The sequence below is a fragment of the Mytilus californianus genome, unplaced genomic scaffold (genome assembly GCF_021869535.1).
Source record: "Mytilus californianus isolate M0D057914Y unplaced genomic scaffold, xbMytCali1.0.p SCAF_9, whole genome shotgun sequence".
NCBI lineage: Eukaryota > Metazoa > Mollusca > Bivalvia > Mytilida > Mytilidae > Mytilus > Mytilus californianus.
Window position 1 is genome coordinate 8,648,777 of NW_026262745.1, and position 23,371 is coordinate 8,672,147.

Here is a 23,371-nt window from a genome sequence, read left to right on the forward strand (position 1 = left end):
TTGATACGTCAACTATATTTGATCCATGGAATGATTGTAAAGTGTACATGTCTGTCTGGCAGGGTTCATCTGACCTTGACCTCATATTCATGGTTCATTGGTCAATATAAAGTTTTCAGGGTTTGGTCAGTTTCTTGTATACTATAAGCAATAGGTCACTTATATTCAATGTATGGAATGATTGTAAGGTGTACATGTATTTCTTGCTTGGTTTATCTGACCTTGACCTCATTTTCTTGGATATTGATAAGTTAATATGATACTTAAAACTTTATATTTAGGGCTATCATGCTCTATCCTCATTTTAACATGAGTAGGCTTTATATTTGTCGATATTTTACACTGAGCATTAGTGAGGTGAAAATATGGTCAAATATAATGCCTTCCCATGTTAAAATGAACAAAGAGCATGACATTATAGGTCGAAGCGTACAAAAATACTTTACAAATGTTTGGCTGTTCACGTTTCCTCCCCATAAAATATGTACATTATATTTTCATATTTGATAAGTTTAAAAACTAATTGGAGGCTAAATATATGTTGTTTGAATTAAAATATATAATACATTTTATGCAAGCAGCTAAAATGTATATATTTTATTAGGATACAAATGAAAATCATAAGAATGTAAACAGTAAGTTTGTGTGCATGTGTCAAATATATTTTGTGCTAGCGAAATAAAGAGGTCATTTTAGAATCTTATATAGAGATGACAGTTAGGAATTTATTACTAAAGAGTTGGGAGGTCATGAATATATTTATTAATGATAGAAATGTGCTGGTTTTCCAATAAGGTTAAGCTTGATTTTATGCCAATGTCAGGTTTCTATTAGTGTGGGAAATTGTCCTCAATAAAACTCAACAATGGGAATCAGTAAAAACAAAAAGCAGATAGAAATGTTATATGGTGGTGGTGATTTGTGTGCCAACAAGAAAGCAACATTATTGTCCATCAGTACAGTTTATGGACGGGAATGTGCATTTGGAGAAATGTGATGTTATTTGATGGGAATCATCGTGTTTTGTATAGATGAGGGATTGAATTGCTGATTTACTCTAAGGCTCTCAAAAGATTCCTCTAAATCTAAATGTAGTGTCCTTTTGAACTGGTTTTCTTTTACTGGAATTTAAGCAACAATCCACTTAATGCATTCATACAATAAAACAGAAGGATATCATTATACTTATGCAGAAATATTCATTTTGCTTTTGGTTAAAACAGTCATTCAAAATGACCCACTGTCAAACAGTTGCAAAAGTCAAATAGAAATTGTTTGGTCCAGTCAATATCTGAAGTCCTTTATGAATATTAATGTTGATTTCAATACTAATGAAAAATTTTTTAGGCATGGTAAAAAAAAAATTGTTGATTTACACATTTTTTCCTGCTTTAAATTAAGGTTAGGACTCAAATTTTATTTAAATTTTTTCTAGCATTTAGAATTTTTGGAAGGAATGGCAAAACAAAATGCTGAGTAAAGGAGTTTCAATAAAATTGGAAAATTCATATAAGGATTATTTAATAAGCCATTTAATTAATTTAATTGTTAATTTCAGATTTTATTAAAATTGACCAAGACAAATGTAGAAAGAAAAAAAGATTTGATAGATATATATATATGTATATAAGCAAGTCTTAATTATAAACAACGTTCTAACCTATGATTGCGTTGGATAAAAACCGCAATTTTTATACGTGTGCATGTAAAACAAATTTCTTGGTAGAGGGGTCTAAATACAGCACAAACAACATTTTCCAAAAGACTAAAAGAGTGAAAAAGTATATTTTTGACAGATGTTCTTAAACCCTGCTGACTGACATTGGCGATTGCCAAAGAAATTGATCACCAGATTTAACAAAATGGATCTTAATATTAATTTAATACCAAACAGAAAACAATTAACTTGCGGAAATATGGTATTCCACAAACTTGAGGTGCAAAAATTTGTACACCATATCCGGATTTCGACAATTAATGTCTCTTCAATGATGTTAGGGATCGAAACGGTATTTGGAAGGCCATATAATATATCTCAATTTAGATCATAGACTCTTGAATTTTAAAGAGTCGAAATAGGATGAACAGATCATATAAATCAGCATTTATTTAATTACCAAATTCCATGAGTTTTTATTTTATGCAATTGCATCGATGTAAATTGAAAAGTTGTTCTTGAATATTAATAATTTGCTTTACATCAAAATGATAAAAATTGACAGTGATACATAATAATTTTGATAATTTTTTAAGGATTTATGGATATGAGATTTTATCTTAATTAAAGATATTACAAATTTTATGCGGGAAAACCAATGTAATGAAACCTTTCGCCTGACTTGCCGCGGTATGTATTGTGTAATATGCCAGAACTGTTCGTGATTTGTATCAATTTACTACAAAGAATCATAAGAATAAAGATTTGAAATGCTATAATTCTGAAACTTGTCATTAAGTAATTTCAAATAGTTCCTAACAAACATTATTTATTATATAACTAGCAATTTAGCCAAAATTCAATTTTATGTGCCATTATATATGAATATATTTTTACTAAAATTACAGGCTCCCTGGATGTAATAAAAGCTATCTCTCCAAACATTAGTGCTTGGAATAATGTATTTGGTAAATAATGAGTTGTTGTATAATAGTTGTTATTTTGTTTATTATGGGATGGGCCACTGATTTAAGACTCAGATATATACCTTTTGGTATTTTTTTCTTAACAGGGAATACTGCTTTTAAGATGTAAGGGATTATTAAATTCATTTTGATAGTAAAATTGGTGTAAAACAAATAATTACTTTTATTCAAACAAAATTTGACATTTGCCATGACAGTAACTCCTTGTATTCAGTTGGATGAACTTACAAGTAATGTGGTATTAAAAAAGGGCTAAGTTGAAGAAAGCAATAAAAGGGCTTCTTCTTTCCTTTGGGTTTTTGTTTCGCCTGCGACGAAAGTCGCAGTATGCGAGACATAGGTATTACTATCCGGCGGCAGCGGCGTAAACTATTTGTATAAAGGTTTATATTTCAGAAGGTAGAAGACCTGGATGCTTAATACCTTGTATGCAGATACCTTATGTTATGAGGTTTCCGTCTGTCATATGCCCATTGTTCTTGACCTCATTTTCATGGTGCAGTGACTACTTGAAAAAAAATTACAGTTTTTTTGTCATGTGAATTTCTCACTTATTATGAGTAATAGGATAATATATTTGGTATACGGGTTCCTTGCAATGTCTACATGTCCGTCAGACAGGGATTAACCTGACCTCAACCTCATGGATCAGTGATCAAGGTTAAAGTTACGTGATGAGGTCCGTTTCTCAGATACTACAAGCAGCAGATCAACTATATGTGTTGTATGGAATGATTGTAAGGGGTACATGTCAGACTGGCAGGTTTCATCTGACCTTGACTCCATTTTCATGGTTCATTGGTCATTGTTAATGTTTTGTGTTTTGGTCTGTTTTTCAAGTACTGTAAGCAATAGGTCAACTATATTTGGTGTATGGATGATTTTAAGGTGTACATGTCTATCTAGCTGGGGTCATCTGACCTTGACCTCATTTTAATGGTTCATTGGTCAATGTTAAGTTTTTGTGCTTTGATCTGTTTTTCAAGTACTATAAGCAATAGGTCAACTATATTTGGTGTATAGAATGATTGTAAGGTGTACATGTCTGTCTTGTGGGTGTCATCTGACCTTGACCTCATTTTCATGGTTCATTGGTCAATGTTAAGTTTTTGTGTTTTTGTCTGTTTTTCAAATGCTATAATAGCAATAGGTCAACTATAATTGGTGTATGGAATGATCAATTTTGTAAGGTGTACATGTCTGTCTAGCCAGTATCATCTGACCTTAACCTCATTTTCATGGTTCACTGGTCAACATTAAGTTTTTGTGTTTTGGTCTGTTTTTCAATTACCATAAGCAATGGGTCAACTATATTTGGTGTATGGAATAATTGTAAGATGTACATGTCTGTGTGACAGTTTTTATCTTACCTTGACCTCATTGTTATGGATCTTTAAAAATGTTAAGTTTATGTGACACTTGTAGTAAAACCTTTATCTTTAAGACTTTCAACATAAAATCAATGGTCAGTAAAACAGGCGAGACATTTCAGCATGTGCACTCCTGTTATAGTTTGTGTAAACACTTGGTGCAATGAAAAAATACTGTGTCTGAATTTGTTCAGAGACCTTTCTTATGAAGTACCTTTCACAAAAAGAGGCATTACAAAATCCATTTTTTACTTGAAGACTGATGCAAATATTAACAAAAAGTAAAGTTGAAATAATGTTTCAAAAAGATTAAAAGCTGGACTTTATTTATCTTCTGTATCTCAGGTTTTATATTTCCTTCTTAAGTATTAGAAATCTAATGATGAATTGAATTTTACTGTAATTAACTTCACAAGAAAAAAAATCTATGACACAGCAATTTCCAAACACTGATTTGTTACATCTTTAAAAATGGAGAAACAATATAATTGTAGTTAGACATTAACCATATACTGTAAATTACCAATTCCATGACAGAAACAAGCCGGGATCATAGTAAATGTTGTGAGACAAATGAAGTATGTCTAGTTAGCTTCTGTAATTAGATTTCATATAGTAACATTCTATAGCTACAAATAATTGAATTTGTCAAAATCTTATGACATGAAGCAGTGTTATTGACCATTAGAAATCCTTGCGGAGGTGAAGAACGCTGAGGTTTTTTAGTCTAGTCTTTGTTATTTGTTTACTTGATTGTATTTGATGTCAGTATCATACCTTTAGTATAATACTAGAAATCATGGTCTAAATTTTTTCACTGTATAGATCAACAGCTGTTTCAGAGTTGTTTCTTTAGTTCTAGGGATGTTATTGAGTGGAAAAATAATACATTAACTTAATATATTCTGTAAAATGTTTCACAGAACAATGATGAACCTTATCCAACCAAAAGATGTAAAACACAAGGGAAAAGTATTTTTGGTAAGAACTGCTATATGAATTTTTTGTAAATGTCTTTGAACTGAAAGGGTGTCTTATGTATTAAAATATGGTCATCTTGGTATTCTTTGGGCTAGCAGGGAAACCCTTGCCAAAGTGGGATATCCATTTTGCTGTGTTGGATATATAATTCCCAGCAATGTCCTGTCAGAATGGGGATGTGAAATCCAATGCCTTGTGTAGAGAGAGGGCCATGCTCAGTGCATGTTAAGAACCCTTGCAACAACTTGTTGAGGTATCCTGTTTCATGGTTAAATTTCTGTCCTTTTTCAATAAACCTGCATTTTTAGTGGCATCCAAATGTCCTGCTCCTCATCTAGGTGGACCCCTACCTATTGTATTTATTGTTGATTTGTTCTCGTCCTAAACATGCAAGAACTATTTGCCACTGGACGTAAAGCAAACACCAATCAATCAATCTTTCATCATTGAGTAATCAAAGTACATGCAGATGTTGACAGCTGATAAAATAGAACTTCATCCTGAAGATAAAAGCATTTTATAACATGACATAGTACATCAGAGAGTGCTATCATTGATAAGAGTGATGATATTAATGTTAAAGTGTTTGTACAGCTCAAAAGTCAAAGATATGAACTGTAAAGTGTATTTTTCTTAGAGTATAAATTCACAAATCCTGGTCAGGAGGTTTATTTACAGATTTTTTTTCTGATCTCTGATTCAGTCTAAATAAATCTTCTTGAAAGATCAAGTTCAATATAGATTATATTTTCAGGATTTTATCATAATTGTGAAAATATGGCCATTGAAACCCATCAAGAAAAATTCTACAGTATGTATGACTCAAGTTGAGTTAGTGACATTGATCTGTTTTCTAGTTAAGTCAGTGTGAAGTGTGTTCTTGTTGAGTCTGAAAGTATGCTCCAAATTTAACCAGCGACTTATGTACTCTTGAAGTTTAGTTAATGATAGATATAGGTACTGCATAAGCTTAGGAAATACTTAATATTGATATAAGAAGATGTGGTATGAGTGCCAATGAGACAACTCTCCATCCAAGTCAAAATCTATAAAAGTAAACCATTATAGGTCAAAGTACGGTCTTCAACACGGAGCCTTGGCCCACACCGAAGAGCAAGCTATAAAGAGCCCCAAAAATTATTAGTGTAAAACCATTCAAACAGGAACATATTGGTACAGATCAAGTAGTCTATGACATGTAGGTACTGATCAAGTAGTTTATATGACATATAGGTACTGATCAAGTATAATATATGACATATATGCACTGATCAAGTAGTGTATATCATTATATGACATGAAGGTACGTATACTGATCATGTAGAGTCAATAACATGTAGGTACTGATCAAGTAGTGTATATGACATATAGGTACTAATAATGTAGAGTCTGACATGTAGGTACTGATCAAATAGAGGCTGACATGTAGGTACTGATCAAGTAGAGTCAATAACATATAGATACTGATCAAGTAGAGTCAATGATATATAGGTACTTGGGTTTTGATCAAGTAGAGTCAGTGACATGTAGGTACTGATCAAGTAGAGTCAATAACATATAGATACTGATCAAGTAGAGTCAATGATATATAGGTACTTGGGTACTGATCAAGTAGAGTCAGTGACATGTAGGTACTGATCAAGTAGAGTAAATGATATATATGTTCTACATCGAGTACAGTCTATGATATATGCTCAAGTATAGTTGATAGTTTATATAGATAATGCTCAAGTTGAGTCAGTAATATGAATGTACTACTTTAGTAAAATGAGCAATTTGTATTAAGTATTAGAATTTAAGAAATGATAATTATTATATATAAAATTGATAGATAATGATGGTATATATAAATAAGAAGGTGTGATATAAGTGCCAATGAGACAACTCTCCATCCAAGTCACAATTTATAAAAAAGTTAACAATTATAGGTCAAAGTACGGCCTTCAATACATAGCCTTGGCTCACACCGGACAGCAAGCTATAAAGGGCCCCAAAATGACTAGTGTAAAACAATTCAAACAGGAAAACCAATGGTCTAATCTATATAAAAAAAGAGAAATGAGGAACACCTATGAACCACACCAACAAACAACAACCACTGAACAACAGGCTCCTAACTTAGGACAGGTGCATTAAAATGTAGCGGTTTTAAACGTTTTAACAGGCGTCAACCTTCACCCTAACCTAAGACATTAGTGTAACATTACAACATAAAAAGACACACTATAAAATATCAATTGAAATGGCTTCACTCGATCAAAAAGACATTTAAACAAAAACAAGTAAACATACACTGAAGGAATAAGTTTGATCTATGACACAATATAAATACAATATTAAAACTGTACTGCTCAAGATGATCATGCATCTAAATGTCTTTTTAATGTAAAACTTAACCCTGAGATGTTATGACAGTTCAATTCATCGATTTAAAGAAAATCATGACTGGTTTTTTAGAAAATTTATCTAATCAGTGTAAAACTTATGAGATTTACGAAGATCCCAATTTATGATGCATGAAAAATTCCAATGCTTAATTACCTTGAAGTCTTTTGAGATTTAGATAAAAGAAAAAAATTAATTGAATAATAATGCTGTAGTCTAACTACCTGAAGTTGGTGTTGAGGGAATTCGAAACCATAACAAAGAGTAGATAAAACAATATACTATAAAAATCAGAACAGCACTTTTTACTACGCATAAATAGATAAAGATTGAAAAATAAGAAACATGCAAAACAATAATGAAGAATACAGTATAAAAGAGAGCTATTAGTACCAGTACAAATAGTAGATGTCTATTATAGAATCGGATCTTTTACTATCATTGTTTTATTGGAAAACTGATTAAATCACTAATTAAAAGAACTGTTTAAATAATATCCCTAAATTTGATTCTATTACATCAAAAATTAACACTAGTTTAAATGTAAACATATTAATTGAAGGTTTATCGAGGTACAGCAATGTCAAGAACTTTATAGAAGTAATCTACTAGCTCGTTATTGGATAAATTGATCTTCCACGATCGTCTGAATGAAAACAATCCAATGATTTTGTATGTTTATTCGTTAAAACATGGAAAATTTAAAAGAAGGGACATATTCAATTTGTTTTGTGCCTGAATAGAAGTTCACCATGACAAATGTGAGATGAATGGATAGAACAAAACGAATTACGTGAAAAGAAATGGAATTCATTACTATGCACTGATTGATATATGGCTTTTTGTTTTAAATTTTGCACTTTTCTTCAAGTGATCAAGAGGAAATTGATCACAGAATCAGATTTCTTTAATCAGGAATTAACTTTCCAAGAAATATTATCTTAAGCTCAAAATGCAATTCTCAATCAAATACTAAAAGTTTTGTCGTTGATAAATTCATAATTAAATGTTTGGTTCATTTTTCTGATTGAATGATAAATTTGCAATCTGATTTTGAGTTACACTCGTTGCCGTTCATCTAAGGGTTCTTATAACTGCTGTAACATTTGGAAACAGAACTGTTGCTTAGGAATATCTTTTTTGTTGATCAAATTATTAATCAAGAAAGTTTTAAAATAGACAAAGTTAAAAAAAAAATTGAATGGAATCTTCTTTTACCCATCGGTAAACTAAAGAAAAATAAGTATTTCTTCTATGAATTATTATATGACAAATAAAGATTATAAAAAAGCAATCATGTGAAATTAGGAAGTTGAATTGAGCCAGTACTAGTTCGTTAGATGGCCCTTGAAATTGACATTTGTATGATGAAGTGACTTATCAATATTCAGTGGGTAATATTTGGTGAAGACTGGAGAAAACTTATCGTGTGATTGGAAATAAAACATGACAGTCCAGGAAATATTGTCTGGAAACACGACCCTGAATAATAAATGGATTTTAATGTAGAAAATTATCTGGCTTCAAAGGAATGGAAAATTTGAAACTAAAACAAATGATCATGTCTATTGGAAAGTTGATAAAAAGCAATTAATTTTATTTATATATAATATGATAAGACATTCTTGTTTCAGTATTTCATTTCATGGATAAATAGCAAAGATTCTTGCCTTTCTAAATAGAATTTTTGTTTTGGTTGCAATTAAAAGTTAGAATTAGATAAATAAGAATTAGATAAAAAGAATAATTTTTAGTAAATGATTTCATGCACATGTGAAAGTTCATTGTTCGTACATAATCCAGAGAAATTTTCTAAAACAAAAGGAAAACTACACTAAGAACATTAGTTGGACTCGAGGGATTACTGAACTGTTTGGTAGTATAACATGTGATGTACCAAGTAACAGTATAACATCAAATCTATAGAGAAATAATTTTAATCAACTATTCTCAACTGTAATTAACAGACAACTGACACTCCTTGTTTGAAATTTTTCATTCAAATTACATGGAAAATTATCATTTTTATAAGGTACAATTTGAATTTGTAGATTTTTATAGTTGAATGTCATATTCATGCATTGGTTATTAGACAAATCTTCAAAAGTCAACTTGCGTCTTTTTAAAGTGTTTGACAAACTGTCTCGTCATCTTATTTCTGGAGATGATTGTTTATGGAAATCGGCTCTTTTTGAATAACATTGTTGTAATATGGAATCTTACTTGGTGATTAAGCATAAAAGGAATGTATTCCGATGAGGACCATAATAGTAAAACACAAATATATTTGCTCAACTGAAAAGTTATAATAATGCTTCGAGACTACAATTTACGGAAGCAACATAACATTAACGAACTTTGTCATTACAATTGGATAAAAAGAAGCTTTGATCCCAATATGGTATGTTCACATAGAAAGCGAACTAGAAAATTTAACTTTAATATATATGGAACGTTATACAGACGATTGAACAGATTTGAAAAGACTTGGACATTTCATCACAATCCTTTGCCAGGTAGGATGGAAAATATTGTCAGAAATTATCTTTTTGAATTTAATGATGAGTACGGAATAGTACAGAAATTAATTTTCTATACAAAATCATTTGAACATATCATTTGTTTTAACGACTACAGAAATAGTAATAAATAATTTACAGGTGAACTCCCAGTATGAACTTGGAATTACTATATTGACATCAAAGAAATAATAAAACTATAAAAACATGTTCAAACATATAAAATCATAGTAGGTATATTCTTTTAAAAAAATAATAAAACTTGTTAATCCTGTAGGCTTTATTTTGCATAATTTGCATAATACAAAACTTATTAGAAATGTATTAAATAATTCTGTTAAGAAAAGTTTGTTTTTGTCAGTTTTCATGAGAGAAAAATGTTAACAATGACAAAAGACTACAAAATCAGGAATTAAGGACTTAAATTACTCAAATGTTTTATAGTTATGGCGAATTTATTCTTAGGATAACTTCTCTGATGTATGCTAAATTTTCATGCATTAAAATTATGGTGAATTTGTTCTTGAGATAACTCCTCTGATGTGTTCCAAATCTTCCTGCATTTTCGCTTTCAACCAGTTTGTGTGTTGAAATAAAATAGGATTTTGTTAAACAATTAAAACATTTGAATTAAATGATATTTATAGACCTTCCAGAAATAGGTCTATTTCACCCTCAATTAGGCCATAAAAAAGAATATGTTTGTTTGCCCTAACCCTATCTACCCAGAAAATAGCAGCCTGATCAAAATCTTTTATTGTCCTGATGTGAAAAGTATTTTTTTCAATCAGATTGGCATGAAGACTAAAAAACATCTGACACTTCAATTTCTCTTTGTCGAAAAAAAGAGAAAATGCCTATCTACATACCCACTGATTTTTGCTCCCTGCCCCCCCCCCCCCCCCCCCCTTGGGTATTTCAACAAGTGTTTTTTTTTTTTTAAAGTTTATTTGTTTTTTAATACTACATGTTAAGTTTTCTTTAAAGTTTCCAAAGTGAAATAAAATTGAGAATGGAAACAGGGAATACATCAAAGAGACAACAACCCGACCAAAGAGCAGAAAAAAGCCCAAGGCCACCAGTTGGTCTTCAGTGCAGCGAGAGAATCCTGCACCCAGAGGCAGGTTTCAGCTGGCCCCTAAACAATGAGAATATTTTTTTAAAACTACATGTTAACTTTATGTTAAAGTTTCCAAAGTGTTACTTCTAATCTTCAATCCAAATTAAATATAATAATTCATTGTAGGCTATAGATAGTACCAATGCCAGGTTATTCCCAAAAGTGAACTCTTGCATAATAATCTTCAACATGTCACAGAAAAACCTTTCATCCATTACTTTTTCTTTAGTGTTGCTCTGTAATTGACAACTAAAAAATTGCAAATAAAGTTTTTTTGACATTGAACGCAACATTGAAACCTGAAGGGAGAAAACTTGTTCTACTCTGTTAATTTTTTCATTTGACTTTTAAAAATTTTGTCACTTGAGATAAAATTCTTGAACTTTAATGTGTACTAGAGTAATATTAATGTGTTTTACTGTAATCCCAAAACGTATGTGAAATTGACATATAAATAGAAAATTTTCCTAAGAATGAAAGCCTCCGAACAGGCATAATTTTTGAGCCAGTGACAATTTTTCACTCCGCAAAATTCTTCATCCTTAGGACTCATGACACAGACTTTAATTTGCTTTAAAAGACATTAAGTTTTATGACCCATTTTTATCAGCTTTAAGAAAGATGGAATTATTTTTCCCCTTGACATAAATCTTGACATTATGTCATTGTCATGGGAACATCACTTGTTCTTGGAAAAAATAGTATATTATGCAACATTCAGACTTTTTTAAGGATTTATTCTTACACATTAGACTATGCATTTATGTTTTTCTCCATTAAACTGTGTTAGTTGATTAAAACATCTCATGTTACATACATTTATTTTAGTTTATTGCTTTGACAATAAAGGGTGTTCCAATATTGAGACTAACATCCAGAATTCTGGCCTGGTTTTTGAGTGGGTGGCAGTAAAATATCACGATCAAAATTCTATTGCCATACAGCTTTACTATTGTCTGTTTGACGACCAAATTATGAAAATAAAATTTTATATATAAGAATTTGTTTTTAAATGCTAACTTTTGAAATAGGAAATTTTTTAATGAATTGGCCATCGGTTGATTTTAGTATAAATATAACTTTAGTTTTAGCAGATATTCACTTGAACAATTCTGATTTCAACAACAATTTGTTTTAAAAGATAGTTCATGTAATTTTGCATATAATATAGCTTCTATTTAAGGACAAAGAAGTGGTTGTGAGATATTGTCTCTGCTTTAACATGATCCCAGAAAAAAACCAAAGTACAGTTAGCCTTGCCTTAATATAATAATTATCACAACCAGAACACTTATATAATACACATGGTTTGTGATGTGACATGATAACAGACAACACTACACCCTCTGCTAAGACCTGTTTACAGACAACAGTTCATCAGATGGCCTTTACTGTGACATAATAAGATATAACAATACAACTGGTGGCATTTACCTTGACATAATCGCAGATATAACAATACAACTGGTGGCATTTACCTTGACATAATCGCAGATATAACAATACAACTGGTGGTTTTTTCCTTGACAAAATAAGAAATAAAATTTCATCAGATGGCTTTTACTGTAACATAATAAGAGATACCGCTACAACTTTCAGCCTTTTCTGTGACATAATAAAAGACAATATGATCACAGGTGGCTTTTATGGTGTCATGATAACAGACAACACTATAACAGGTGGCCTTTATGGCAAAATGATAACAGACAACACTACAAAAAAGTGGCCTTCAACTTAACATGATAACAGACAACAACACTACAACAGGTGGCCTTCACCCTTGACATGATAACAAACAACACTACAACAAGTGGCCTTCACCCTTGACATGATAACAGACAACAACACTACAACAAGTGGCCTTCACCCTTGAAATGATAACAGACAACAACACTACAACAAGTGGCCTTCACCCTTGACATGATAACAGACAACACTTCAACAAGTGGCCTTCACCCTTGACATGATAACAGACAACACTTCAACAAGTGGCCTTCACCCTTGACATGATAACAGACAACAACACTACAACAAGTGGCCTTCACCCTTGACATGATAACAAACAACACTTCAACAAGTGGCCTTCACCCTTGACATGATAACAGACAACACTACAACAAGTGCCTTCACTGTGACATGATAACAGACAACATTATACAGCAGGTAGCTATTGTTTTGACATAGAGAAAACATTCCAAAAAGGTGGCCTCTGGAGAATGATCACAGTTAACATTGTAGCAAACATCCCCTTCTTCATCTATAAATGATACCAGGGCTGTTAATGATGCAAACATGAAGTTAATCTGCTACTTCAATGCTTGGAACAGAACAAAAAGGATTGTATTTAAAGCATGATTACCAGTCTTGCTTCTTCTTTTTATTAGCATTAAAACAATATTCATAAAAGTGTTAATTAATTTTCTTGCAATTTGAATTTTATGTAGAACTATTTAAGGGATATATTATCTTGAAATAAGTAATGTTTATGTGAAATATAATGAATCTTAGATTTATCCAGTTCCAAAGTGCTGAACTAAGGCGGCAGTAGTTTACCTGATGTTTTTACAAGTAGCTTTTTAGAGAAATGAAATAGATATGGCAACTTCCTCCCAAGAAAACGGTTAACTAATGTGGGATTTTGTTTATAAAGAATTGTATTTATATTATAGCATGTACTAGGGTATTATCAACAGAAGAGAATGAAAGCAATTTAACATCATAAATCTTCCATTTATTGTAGAATTATGAAATGCAAAATTATTTATGATATGCATTATCTTATAAAAGTAGTAATGACACTTTACAGGAGATGAGTATATCATGTTGTATTGATCCACCGTCTTTTTAAGGAAAGCAGAGTACGGTATTTATAAAGAATAGGAAGATGAACAATTAAGAGTTTGTAAGTAAACATCCTAAAACAAGGAAATTGGCAACATCAGACAAAGAAATATAAATAGAACCTCAGCTAATTTGGCAGGTTTTTCCTTATGACCATCAGTGAAAACTTTTTTGGTCATGGTGTTGTCTGTCTTTCTATTGGCCATGATGTTGTCTTCTTTCTATTGGTCATGGTTTTGTCTGTCTTTCTATTGGTCATGGTTCTGTCTGTCTTTCTATTGGTCATGGTGCTGTCTGTCTTTCTATTGGTCATGGTGTTGTCTTTTTTCTATTGTCATGGTTCTGTCTGTCTTTCTATTGGTCATGGTGTTGTCTTCTTTCTATTGGTCATGTGTTGTCTTTCTTTATATTGGTCATAGTGCTGTCTGTATGTCTATTGGTCATGGTGTTGTCTTCTTTCTGTTAGTAATGATGTTGTCTGTCTTTATATTGGTCATGGTGTTGTCTGTCTTTATATTGGTCATGGTGTTGTCTTCTGTCTATTGGTCATGGTGTTGTCTTCTTTCTATTGGTCATGGTGTTGTCTGTCTTCATATTGGTCATAGTGTTGTCTGTCTTTATATTGGTGATGGTTGTCTTCTTTATATTGGTCATGGTGTTAACTGTCTTTCATTGGTTTTTGGATGTTCCCTTGGTATTTTTGACTTTTTAAACTATAGATGAATTAAAGATATGTGGAGACATTTTTTTCCTTTTTATTGGAGAATTTGATATTGTATTGCAGATCAATGAAAGTTTCTGTTCAGTATGTATTCACATTTTGTTTTAGAAATAGGACAATCTAGAGAGCTTAATATATTTGATAGAAGCCTATCAACTGTTTAAGACTGTTTGTTGCCTGTAGATGTTTTTGGTTATTTCCGTCATTGGGATGTTATTTATTGATATATAACCTACATTTTTTTTTATTTGTATATAGTAATTAGTCAATCTGATTTTGTTTGTAAAGTCTGTAGGACCTGAAATGCATCAGTAATACACCAATTATAGTGAACACACAAATATCATTTCAGATTTAATTCATTTAGATATTCTCAGAATTGCCAATTGTGACAGTTATATGTATCATGTTGGGATTTAGGAGATCATTCAAACATAAACCCTGATTTCTTGTTTTGGTTATTAACTTTGTTGAATAAAGTTATTTATTAGTTTTGACAGCTCGTCATCTTTCTGAATTGGATATTGATAAAATATTGTCATGGTATTACAGAGACTGTATCAGAAATTCAGAAAGCCATAGTCTCAGAGGTGCGGAAGCAGAATTTTTTATGAGGAATTTCTAAAAAGTATTGTTTATTTAAAATTAATCATCAATTTAGAATGAGTAAATATTCCAAGGAGATATTATTTCAAACAAACATGAAACTTAATGTGATAAATGAGATTTTTCACAGAAAATTTTTATTTCAAAAATATTCTTCCATCATGGGTCAAACTGAAGGCTCATAAATATCAGGACATGAAAAAATGAGAATCAGAACATTTGCATTTCAAGTAGTAATACAAACTAGACATCAGAACATGGTTAGGAAGATAAAAAATAGTTTGTAATAAAAAAACAAAAATAACACAAGTACTTTATGACAAATAAATGTTGTTGGTTTTTTTTTATTGTTTCATATTTTTTTGTGCTGTGGTCTTTTATAGCTGACTGTATGGTATAGGTTTTGCTCATTGTAGAAGGCCTTACATGTTTAGTTATTTTACATCCTTTTCCTTTTTTCTCTGATGGATAATTGTCTCATTGACAATCATACCATATATAAATAATATAAAGCTGAAAAGGTGACTCCAAAAAATAAAAGGAAATATTCAGCTCGTCATGTTTCAGGCTTGTGATTTGTTTTGAAAGTTCTCTGTAGCAGCAGTTTAGGTCTGTACTTACTAATGAACATTAACTGAAAAAAGGTGTCTTGGATCATTATGAATGTCAAATGTTACCTGTTAATTACAGTTTGCATGTCACATAATTACCTTTTGTTTGATCTGTTCGTTAGGACATAACACGAAAATAGGAAATGATTTTCTGTATTTGTGGGAAATAATCTGTAATCAATCAATCAATTACTGCCCGAACACTTTGATTACTGACAAAACAAGTTTTTCTTGTAAGATTGGAAGGATAAACAGACTCAGTACCAACTTGCCACTTTGAACTTTTTTTTATACTCAATGATTTTGACTGCTTGTAATTGATTTTATAAAAATATCTAAATTGATAAAGTTGTTTTTTTCATTTAGCAAATTTCTTAGAGGTCAAAAAGAGTTCACGAATCCCTCAGGTGCTGCAGTACATCGAAGGCTTTTGTAGACATAGTATGATTGAAATATTATGTACGTTCAAGGATCAGTTACTATATAGAAATAAGAAGACGTGGTATGAGTGCCAATGAGACAACTCTCCATCCAAGTCACAATGTGTAAAAAGTAAACAATTATTGTTCAAAGTACAGGCCTTCAACACAGAGCCTTAATGGTTCACACCGAACTGTTAGTGAGCAAGCTTTAAAGGGCCTATGTTTGTATTATGAGAAGAAATTGATTGAAATAGTTTTTTAGTCACATTTCATTTAGTAATCTGAAAATCCAAAGCTGTATCAGGTAAAGAAGAGAAAAGGAATATGACATGAACATCAATAGGAGCCCTTTTTTTATCCTTGTTTGTATGGCCAGTCATTGAAACTCATATGAAATTACATATGAATTCTTTTTCTTCCTCCCTTGAATTTGAATATTTAAATTTACTTCCTGATATCTTAATGTTCATGAAATTCTTCTTCAGCTCAATTAAGGATATATAATATTTTCAATATTACTAAATCTTAGATATTCTTCTATTTTTGTAGATGACAATGGCTTTATTCGTGATTATGAAATTTGAGTAAAGTTAAATTGCTATAGCATAAATGTGTTGGTTTTAGATATTATTGCTATTTCATGACAGAGGTGGTGTGTTCTGTTCTAATGTACATTATGGATTAATTTTGATATTATTCTTATTTCATAAAACATGCCAACATATTCGTGACTAATCTATGAATTATAGTATACAATGAAATAGTCAGTTTTGCATTATAATATCAGTATGAAAAGAATTTTTGGGAGAATAATATAAGTACTGCAGATTTATTTATTTTATGTAAATTAAGGAAAAAAATATATTTTCATGGATTCATGATTTCTTGGTTTTAACACATTCTGCATAAAAGCCTATAAAAAAATCTGTATTTTGGTTAACACTTTAACTTTCTGTTTCCTTGAATACTTTAAAAACAAATTCATTGTCCATTTTATATCCATGAAATCCTTTAAATTTTATAGCTCACAAATATTAACAAATTCACAGGATGCATGATGTAATTAAAATATTTTTCAAAATCATGAAAATTGAATCTGAATGTTATCTAAGAATTGAATGCTTCTTTTTGTAAATTCATTGGGGTGTAAAAGCGTTGACCGAAGTACATTTTGTATGAAGCTCATAAGCGCTTCATTCTGAAAATGCATGCACGGTCAACGCTTTTACAATCCTATGAAATTACTAAAAGAAGCATTCAATACTTATAATTACATTTTTCCGCTATGATCATGAAAACACGATTACTATCATTTTTTCTTTTATTTACCTGTGCATTTTATTGTGGAAATGTGTGTCATCATGTATGTTACAATTCATGAAATTCATTTTGAAATGAAGAATGATGTGAGATTGCTGTTAGCCAATCAAAATAACGTATTATAATGAAACATACATCTAATGTAATTATATGGAAATGATAGGACCAATGATTTTAGAATAAAGAGTTTATGAAAAAATTGATTACTTGAGAAAATAGTCACATTATTATATAAGTTTTACTTCATTTTTGAAATGTAAAAAAAATATGTGTTTTTTAAAACACATCAGATATAAGGAATCTGAATATAAGGAAATACTGTAACAAGTCAACAACCAAACAAAGCAATAAAACACAGATTTCTGGTATAAATTATATGTAACAACCACTAATCCCTTCCATAGAAGATTCCCTTATCATTAACTTTTATTGAAGAAAATTTGTCCGATGTCTTTAATATTCTTTCTAATTTGATTGATTACAAGGATTAGACAAGGCAACTTAGCTCTCCAAACTTTATTGAACAGCACATCAAGAATTATTTGGGATCTTTCTTACAAATTATAAACATTTCATTTTGTAACAGAGTATCGTGTGTAATTAGGTGTTAGATTGCTGTTTCAAAGGAAAGTATCCAATTTGTTAAAATTGAACCGAAGGCTGATATCCGTTTCTCTGACAGTTTGATGAGGAATTCAGTATAAATTAGAATTTTCTACTCAGTTCAAGAATCTGGCTGATTTTCATTAGTATAACCAGACATAATTTGTCATTATGGAAACTCCAACCTCTTTCACTAGCTCTGTTGCAAGTATTTTACACTTAGGTCAATATTTACCATGAAAGATACAAAAATACAGATTTAATCTCTCACTTGCACTGTTTCAAGTATTCTTACACATGGTCAATATTTGCCATAAAAAATACAAAAATCCAGATTTAATTTCTCACGTCCACTGTTTCAAGTATTTTTATACGTGGACAATATTTACCATGAAAATGAAAGTAGTCAACATTTGCTGGTCATTTTAACTGACCTTTTGCTCTTGGACATATTCATCATCATATGAATGTAAGAAAAAAAAAATGATTTTATTGTATATTTTGAAATGAGATCCAATCCTTGAACATGGTTATAACTAATAATGTAGGGTTTTTTCAGTTGAATCAAGGGACTCATATTTTTTGTCTTGGCTTAAGTCCATTAGTCAAGTTAGTTACGGAAAATATCAATATCAACATTATCAAACCATTAACTGATCATTTAAGCTGTCTAATGTCTATATATTATGGGGTATTCAGTTAAAGATTACTAATTTCAATTTTTATACAACCGCAAAAAAAATTTTGTGGTCGTATATTGGTATGACGTTGGCTTCGTTGTTGTCGTCGTTGTTGTCGTCGTCGTCCGAAGACACATTAGTTTTTGCACTCTAACTTTAGTTTAAGTGAATGGATCTCAATGAAATTTTACCATAAGGTTCAATACCACAAAAGGAAGGTGGGGATTGATTTTGGGGGTTATGGTACCCACAGTTAAGGAATTAGGGGCCAAAAATAAGCATTTTTGTAACTTCCAGACATAACTTATGTGTAAGTGTATGGATCTCTCTGACATTGTATCACAAGGTTCCATATCACAAAGGGAATGCTGGGGTAGATTTTGGGGGTAATTGCCTCCAAATTTTAGGAATAAGGGGCCAAAAAGGGGCTAAAAACAAGCATTTTTCTAGATTCATGACAATAACTTGTGTGTAAGTGTATGGATCTTTATGAAATTGTACTACAAGGTTCCATATCACAAAAGGGAAGGCGGAATTGAGTTTGGGGGTAATTGCCCAAAAAGTTTAGGAATAAGGGGCCAAAAAGGGGCCAAAAATAAGCATTTTTCTAGTTTCCAGACAATAACTTGTGTTCAAATGTATGGATCTCTCTGAAATTGTACTGCAAGGTACCATACCACAAAGGGAAGACTGGGATTGATTTTGGGGGTAATTCCCTCAAAATTTTAGTAATTAGGGGCCATAAAAGGGCATAAAAACAAGCATTTTTCTAGTTTCAGAACAATAACTTGTGTGTAAGTGTATGGATCTTTATGACATTGTACTGCATGGTTCCATATCACAAAGGGAAAGCTGGGTTTGAGTTTGGGGGTAATTGCCCTAAACGTTTAGGAATTTGGGGCCAAAAAACAAACATTTTTCTAGTTTCCAGACAATAACTTGTGTTCAAGTGTATGGATCTCTCTGAAATTGTACTGCAAGGTACCATACCACAAAGGGAAAGCTGGGATTGAGTTTGGGGTGATGAATCATAAGGGGGTTCAAAAAATTGGGGGGGATGATTTTTTTTTCCTTTTTTTTCTTTAAAATTTTCCAAATTGGTTATTTCTGATTTATATATAAAAGCAAATAATAATGATATGGTTTGAATAGGTAAATTTAAAATTTTTTAAGTTCTTAGACCACTTTCATTCTGTGTGAGAAACCTATGCTGTGTCAAATATTTAATTACAATCCAAATTCAGTGCTGTATCAAGCTTGAATGTTGTGTCCTGCATACTTGCCCCATCTGTTCAGGGTTCGACCTCTGCGGTCGTATCAAGCTGCGCCCCAGAGGAGCATTTTATTTTGTAATGAAATGATGGTTACCAAGAACAAGTTATTATGAGAATCTTAATGGAGTGAGGGATTCATTTGTTTACAAAATGGTGGGTCCTGTCTAATTTTCATGACTTATAATAGTGAAACCCTGCCTTAAAAATAGTTTGTATACTGTAACTGTCATGTTGGTCTGTCCATATAATCTAAATGATTGCACAATAAATTATAAAAGCCATAGTCAGTCCCTCAATCAACCTTCAGACATTATTCCCCTACAGTAAATATTTGATCTGTGTAGACACCTCTTTTGAGGTAATTTCAGTATGTTTAGAATATTTTAAGAGGGTTAAAGAGCAGTTTATATTTTCTAAAATAAAAGTACTGATAAACCTCTAGGTTGAAGTCAATTTATTCTGTTTAGCCTATTTTCAGAGTGTTCAATTGCATTTTTTTCTTAACAAAATGTCTGTTCTCTATTGAAGTTTTTCACAAGAAAAACACCTAAAAAACAGAAAGAAAAAAAATCTGATGAAATTACTTTTTTTCTAGTCAGCACTAAGTTTAAAAAAACTCAGGAATTGACAGTTCAATATATAAATGGCCATTATGAGATTTTCAAATAATGAAGGCCTAGGTACTCAAGTTATTAACAGGGAATAATATTAATGTTATTCAGAAAATTGAAATTTTGTGTTGTTTCAGTTGCATAACCTTTTGTAATTAAGGTAGCTTGGCTTTGTGTGAATCAGATTGACCTTAGCAAAGATAGTTTAATTTTGGATTTTTAAGGTTCTATGCATCATAAAATTGGCAGATTAGAATCTAGTGGCAAATAAATTTTATACTATATAACGATGGTATCAAAACCTATTTTTCATTTATCATGTAAAGTCATTAGATGATTTCTAAAAAGTAATATAGTTTTCTTGAATCACAAAGACATTAAATCGTTCCAGGCAGATATTGTAAAATATTATTACAAGGGATGAATATAAAACAAATCAGATGACATGTTACAACTCAGTAACCTCTTGGTCGATCGGGAGAGGATATGATAAGGAGTGGTAACTAATGACTCCATACTAATAGTTGGGAAATAAATAGTTATAGTTTTAATTGTCCTCTATATGATAGAATACCTGATTATTGTTTTACAATGAATAGTTTTATGAAATAAAACTGTTCCAATGCTATGGTTCTTAGTTTTGTCTGTATACTAAAAGGATTAATAATTTGGATCAGATGGTTCCGTATGGCTTGGTTTGTTTGGTTGGCTGCTGATAACATTATATAACACACGCAATGGAATAACAACAGAAAACCGTTATGAACATGACTATCCACAAAGTCTGTAGAAAACATGTATCTTACTGGTCATAGATCTCAAACCTCTGGATGTTGGCTGTATGATGTTATTATATGATATCTATACCTAGTGGTCATAGATGATCCCTCTTAAAGGGAAAATCCTGTTTTAAGATTATCTGGATCAATGAGTTGGAGTTAGACAGTTATTTGTCTAGTTGTGTTTTGGTTAGTTAATTATTTAAAAAGTAATACAAGGAAGTCTACATTTGTCATAAAAGAGGGTCCTACGTCAAACAGTATATCATTTCAAATAGTTTTCTGTACTGACCTTTGAGGCAAGATTTCTTTTCTTAATATACAACACTTTTATTGCATTTGGGTATTATCTTGCTAATTATTCAAAGGTAATTGTGTTTGTTTCTTTTGCAATGTCATTGTTAACTTCCTTTTCTTGAATATCTGATAGATTTGTAAGGATCTTGACCCTTTAACCTTATCAAGAGGTGTAAGATTTCTATAAAGTACGGAATAGTTGTCCTCAGCAACTTTAAAAACAAAAAAACCACTCAGAGACAATTAGAGGTCTTGAACGATTTTTGTCAAGGTCATTATCAACCTTGAGTCTGAATAGGTGGGAAATAAATTGAATGAAGACAACCAAACATCTGCCATCTAAACTAAATACCCTTAAGGACAAAAGACAATGTCTCTCTTTTGATTTTATTGAGCACTCAACATGAGCACTTATTGCTTTAAATTTTTTCATCAAATATACTTACAATTTATTCTTTTTACTAAAAGTATCACAAGGTTTATAAAGATTGTTAACCTTGTTATCTTTTGCAAAAGCATCAAAATTGCTTAAAATAAATAAAACTAAGATTTCTTTTTTTTTGTCTGTGAATACATTATGGGCTTTAAGATTAAACAGTCATTTACTAAACTCAGAAAATGTTTGACCAAATTGTATCCAGATTTTATTGACCAATAACAATTGAATAATTGCTGGGTGGGTGCTCAATGTCCAGCAGGAAATATAACATTTGTATGTTATATACCCAGGACTATAACGTATAACATATGTTAAAATAATGTGAAGATACTAATTATCCGATGTGCTTTGAGTTGGTTTTTTTTTGGAAATGGTATCTCACAAGGTAGCAGTCCACAGAAAGGCATATTATTTCCCTACCCCAGGATAATCTAATTAATGGGAAGTCATTCAAGGTCAGACATAATCTGTAAAATACAGATTTTTTCTTTCTGCAAATCTATTTACATTTTAGAAAATGGTTGGAATATAATCATTTTTCAAATATAATACTGAAATATTAATAACACTTACAATTGAGAAGTCAGTAAACACTCCCTTTATTACCTGAGTAACTGACCTGTCAATGAACTTGTCTACAAACTTGTGCAGGACATTACATGTACATTTATTATTTACCATTAATGTGTTGTCAAGTTTTTGTATGTATTCTAATGAATATTTATTGAAAAAGCCCATGCAAAACCATGAGACTAACCACTCTTCATTGTTGATTAGCTATCTGTTATTTCTAGACAAACAGTACTCCCTGCAGTTGTCTTCTGAAAGAATCAAAATGTCTGCCAGTATAGACTAACCTCTGTTTATTTCAGAAATAATGTTTTGTGCAAACTAATAATTATTCTCATCAGACTGTTTTGGCATGACATGGGAAAAAACTATCAATATGTAAAAATAAATATGCATTCCATTGTTAACAGCCAGTCTGAAGAAATACAAAGAAATTGCATAACTGCACAGATGTATCTGTCAGGCAGTTTTTACATTTATACATTTTAAACTTTTCTGTTCCCTCAGTTGATGCTCTACCTATATTTTGTAAAGTTAAACTTGTGTAAAGTCTTTTTACAAGTTAGGCAATTGTATATT

At 31.1% G+C, this 23,371-nt stretch overlaps 1 protein-coding gene across 3 annotated transcripts in view; it reads left to right on the forward strand.

The window, feature by feature from the left end:
- LOC127716606 (protein Fe65 homolog) overlaps positions 1–23,371 on the forward strand; it is a 109,422-nt gene that overhangs the window by 37,829 nt on the left and 48,222 nt on the right. Inside the window, exon 1 of one of the 3 annotated variants that reach the window (XM_052222848.1) lies at positions 9,444–9,895. The exons of 1 other annotated variant lie outside the window; for it this stretch is intronic. In XM_052222848.1, coding sequence (XP_052078808.1) covers positions 9,691–9,895 — 205 coding nt within the window. In that variant the 5' untranslated portion in view covers positions 9,444–9,690. Of the gene's footprint in view, positions 1–9,443; positions 9,896–23,371 lie in introns of those variants that run through there. One more of the 3 variants, XM_052222847.1, reaches the window with a different exon arrangement.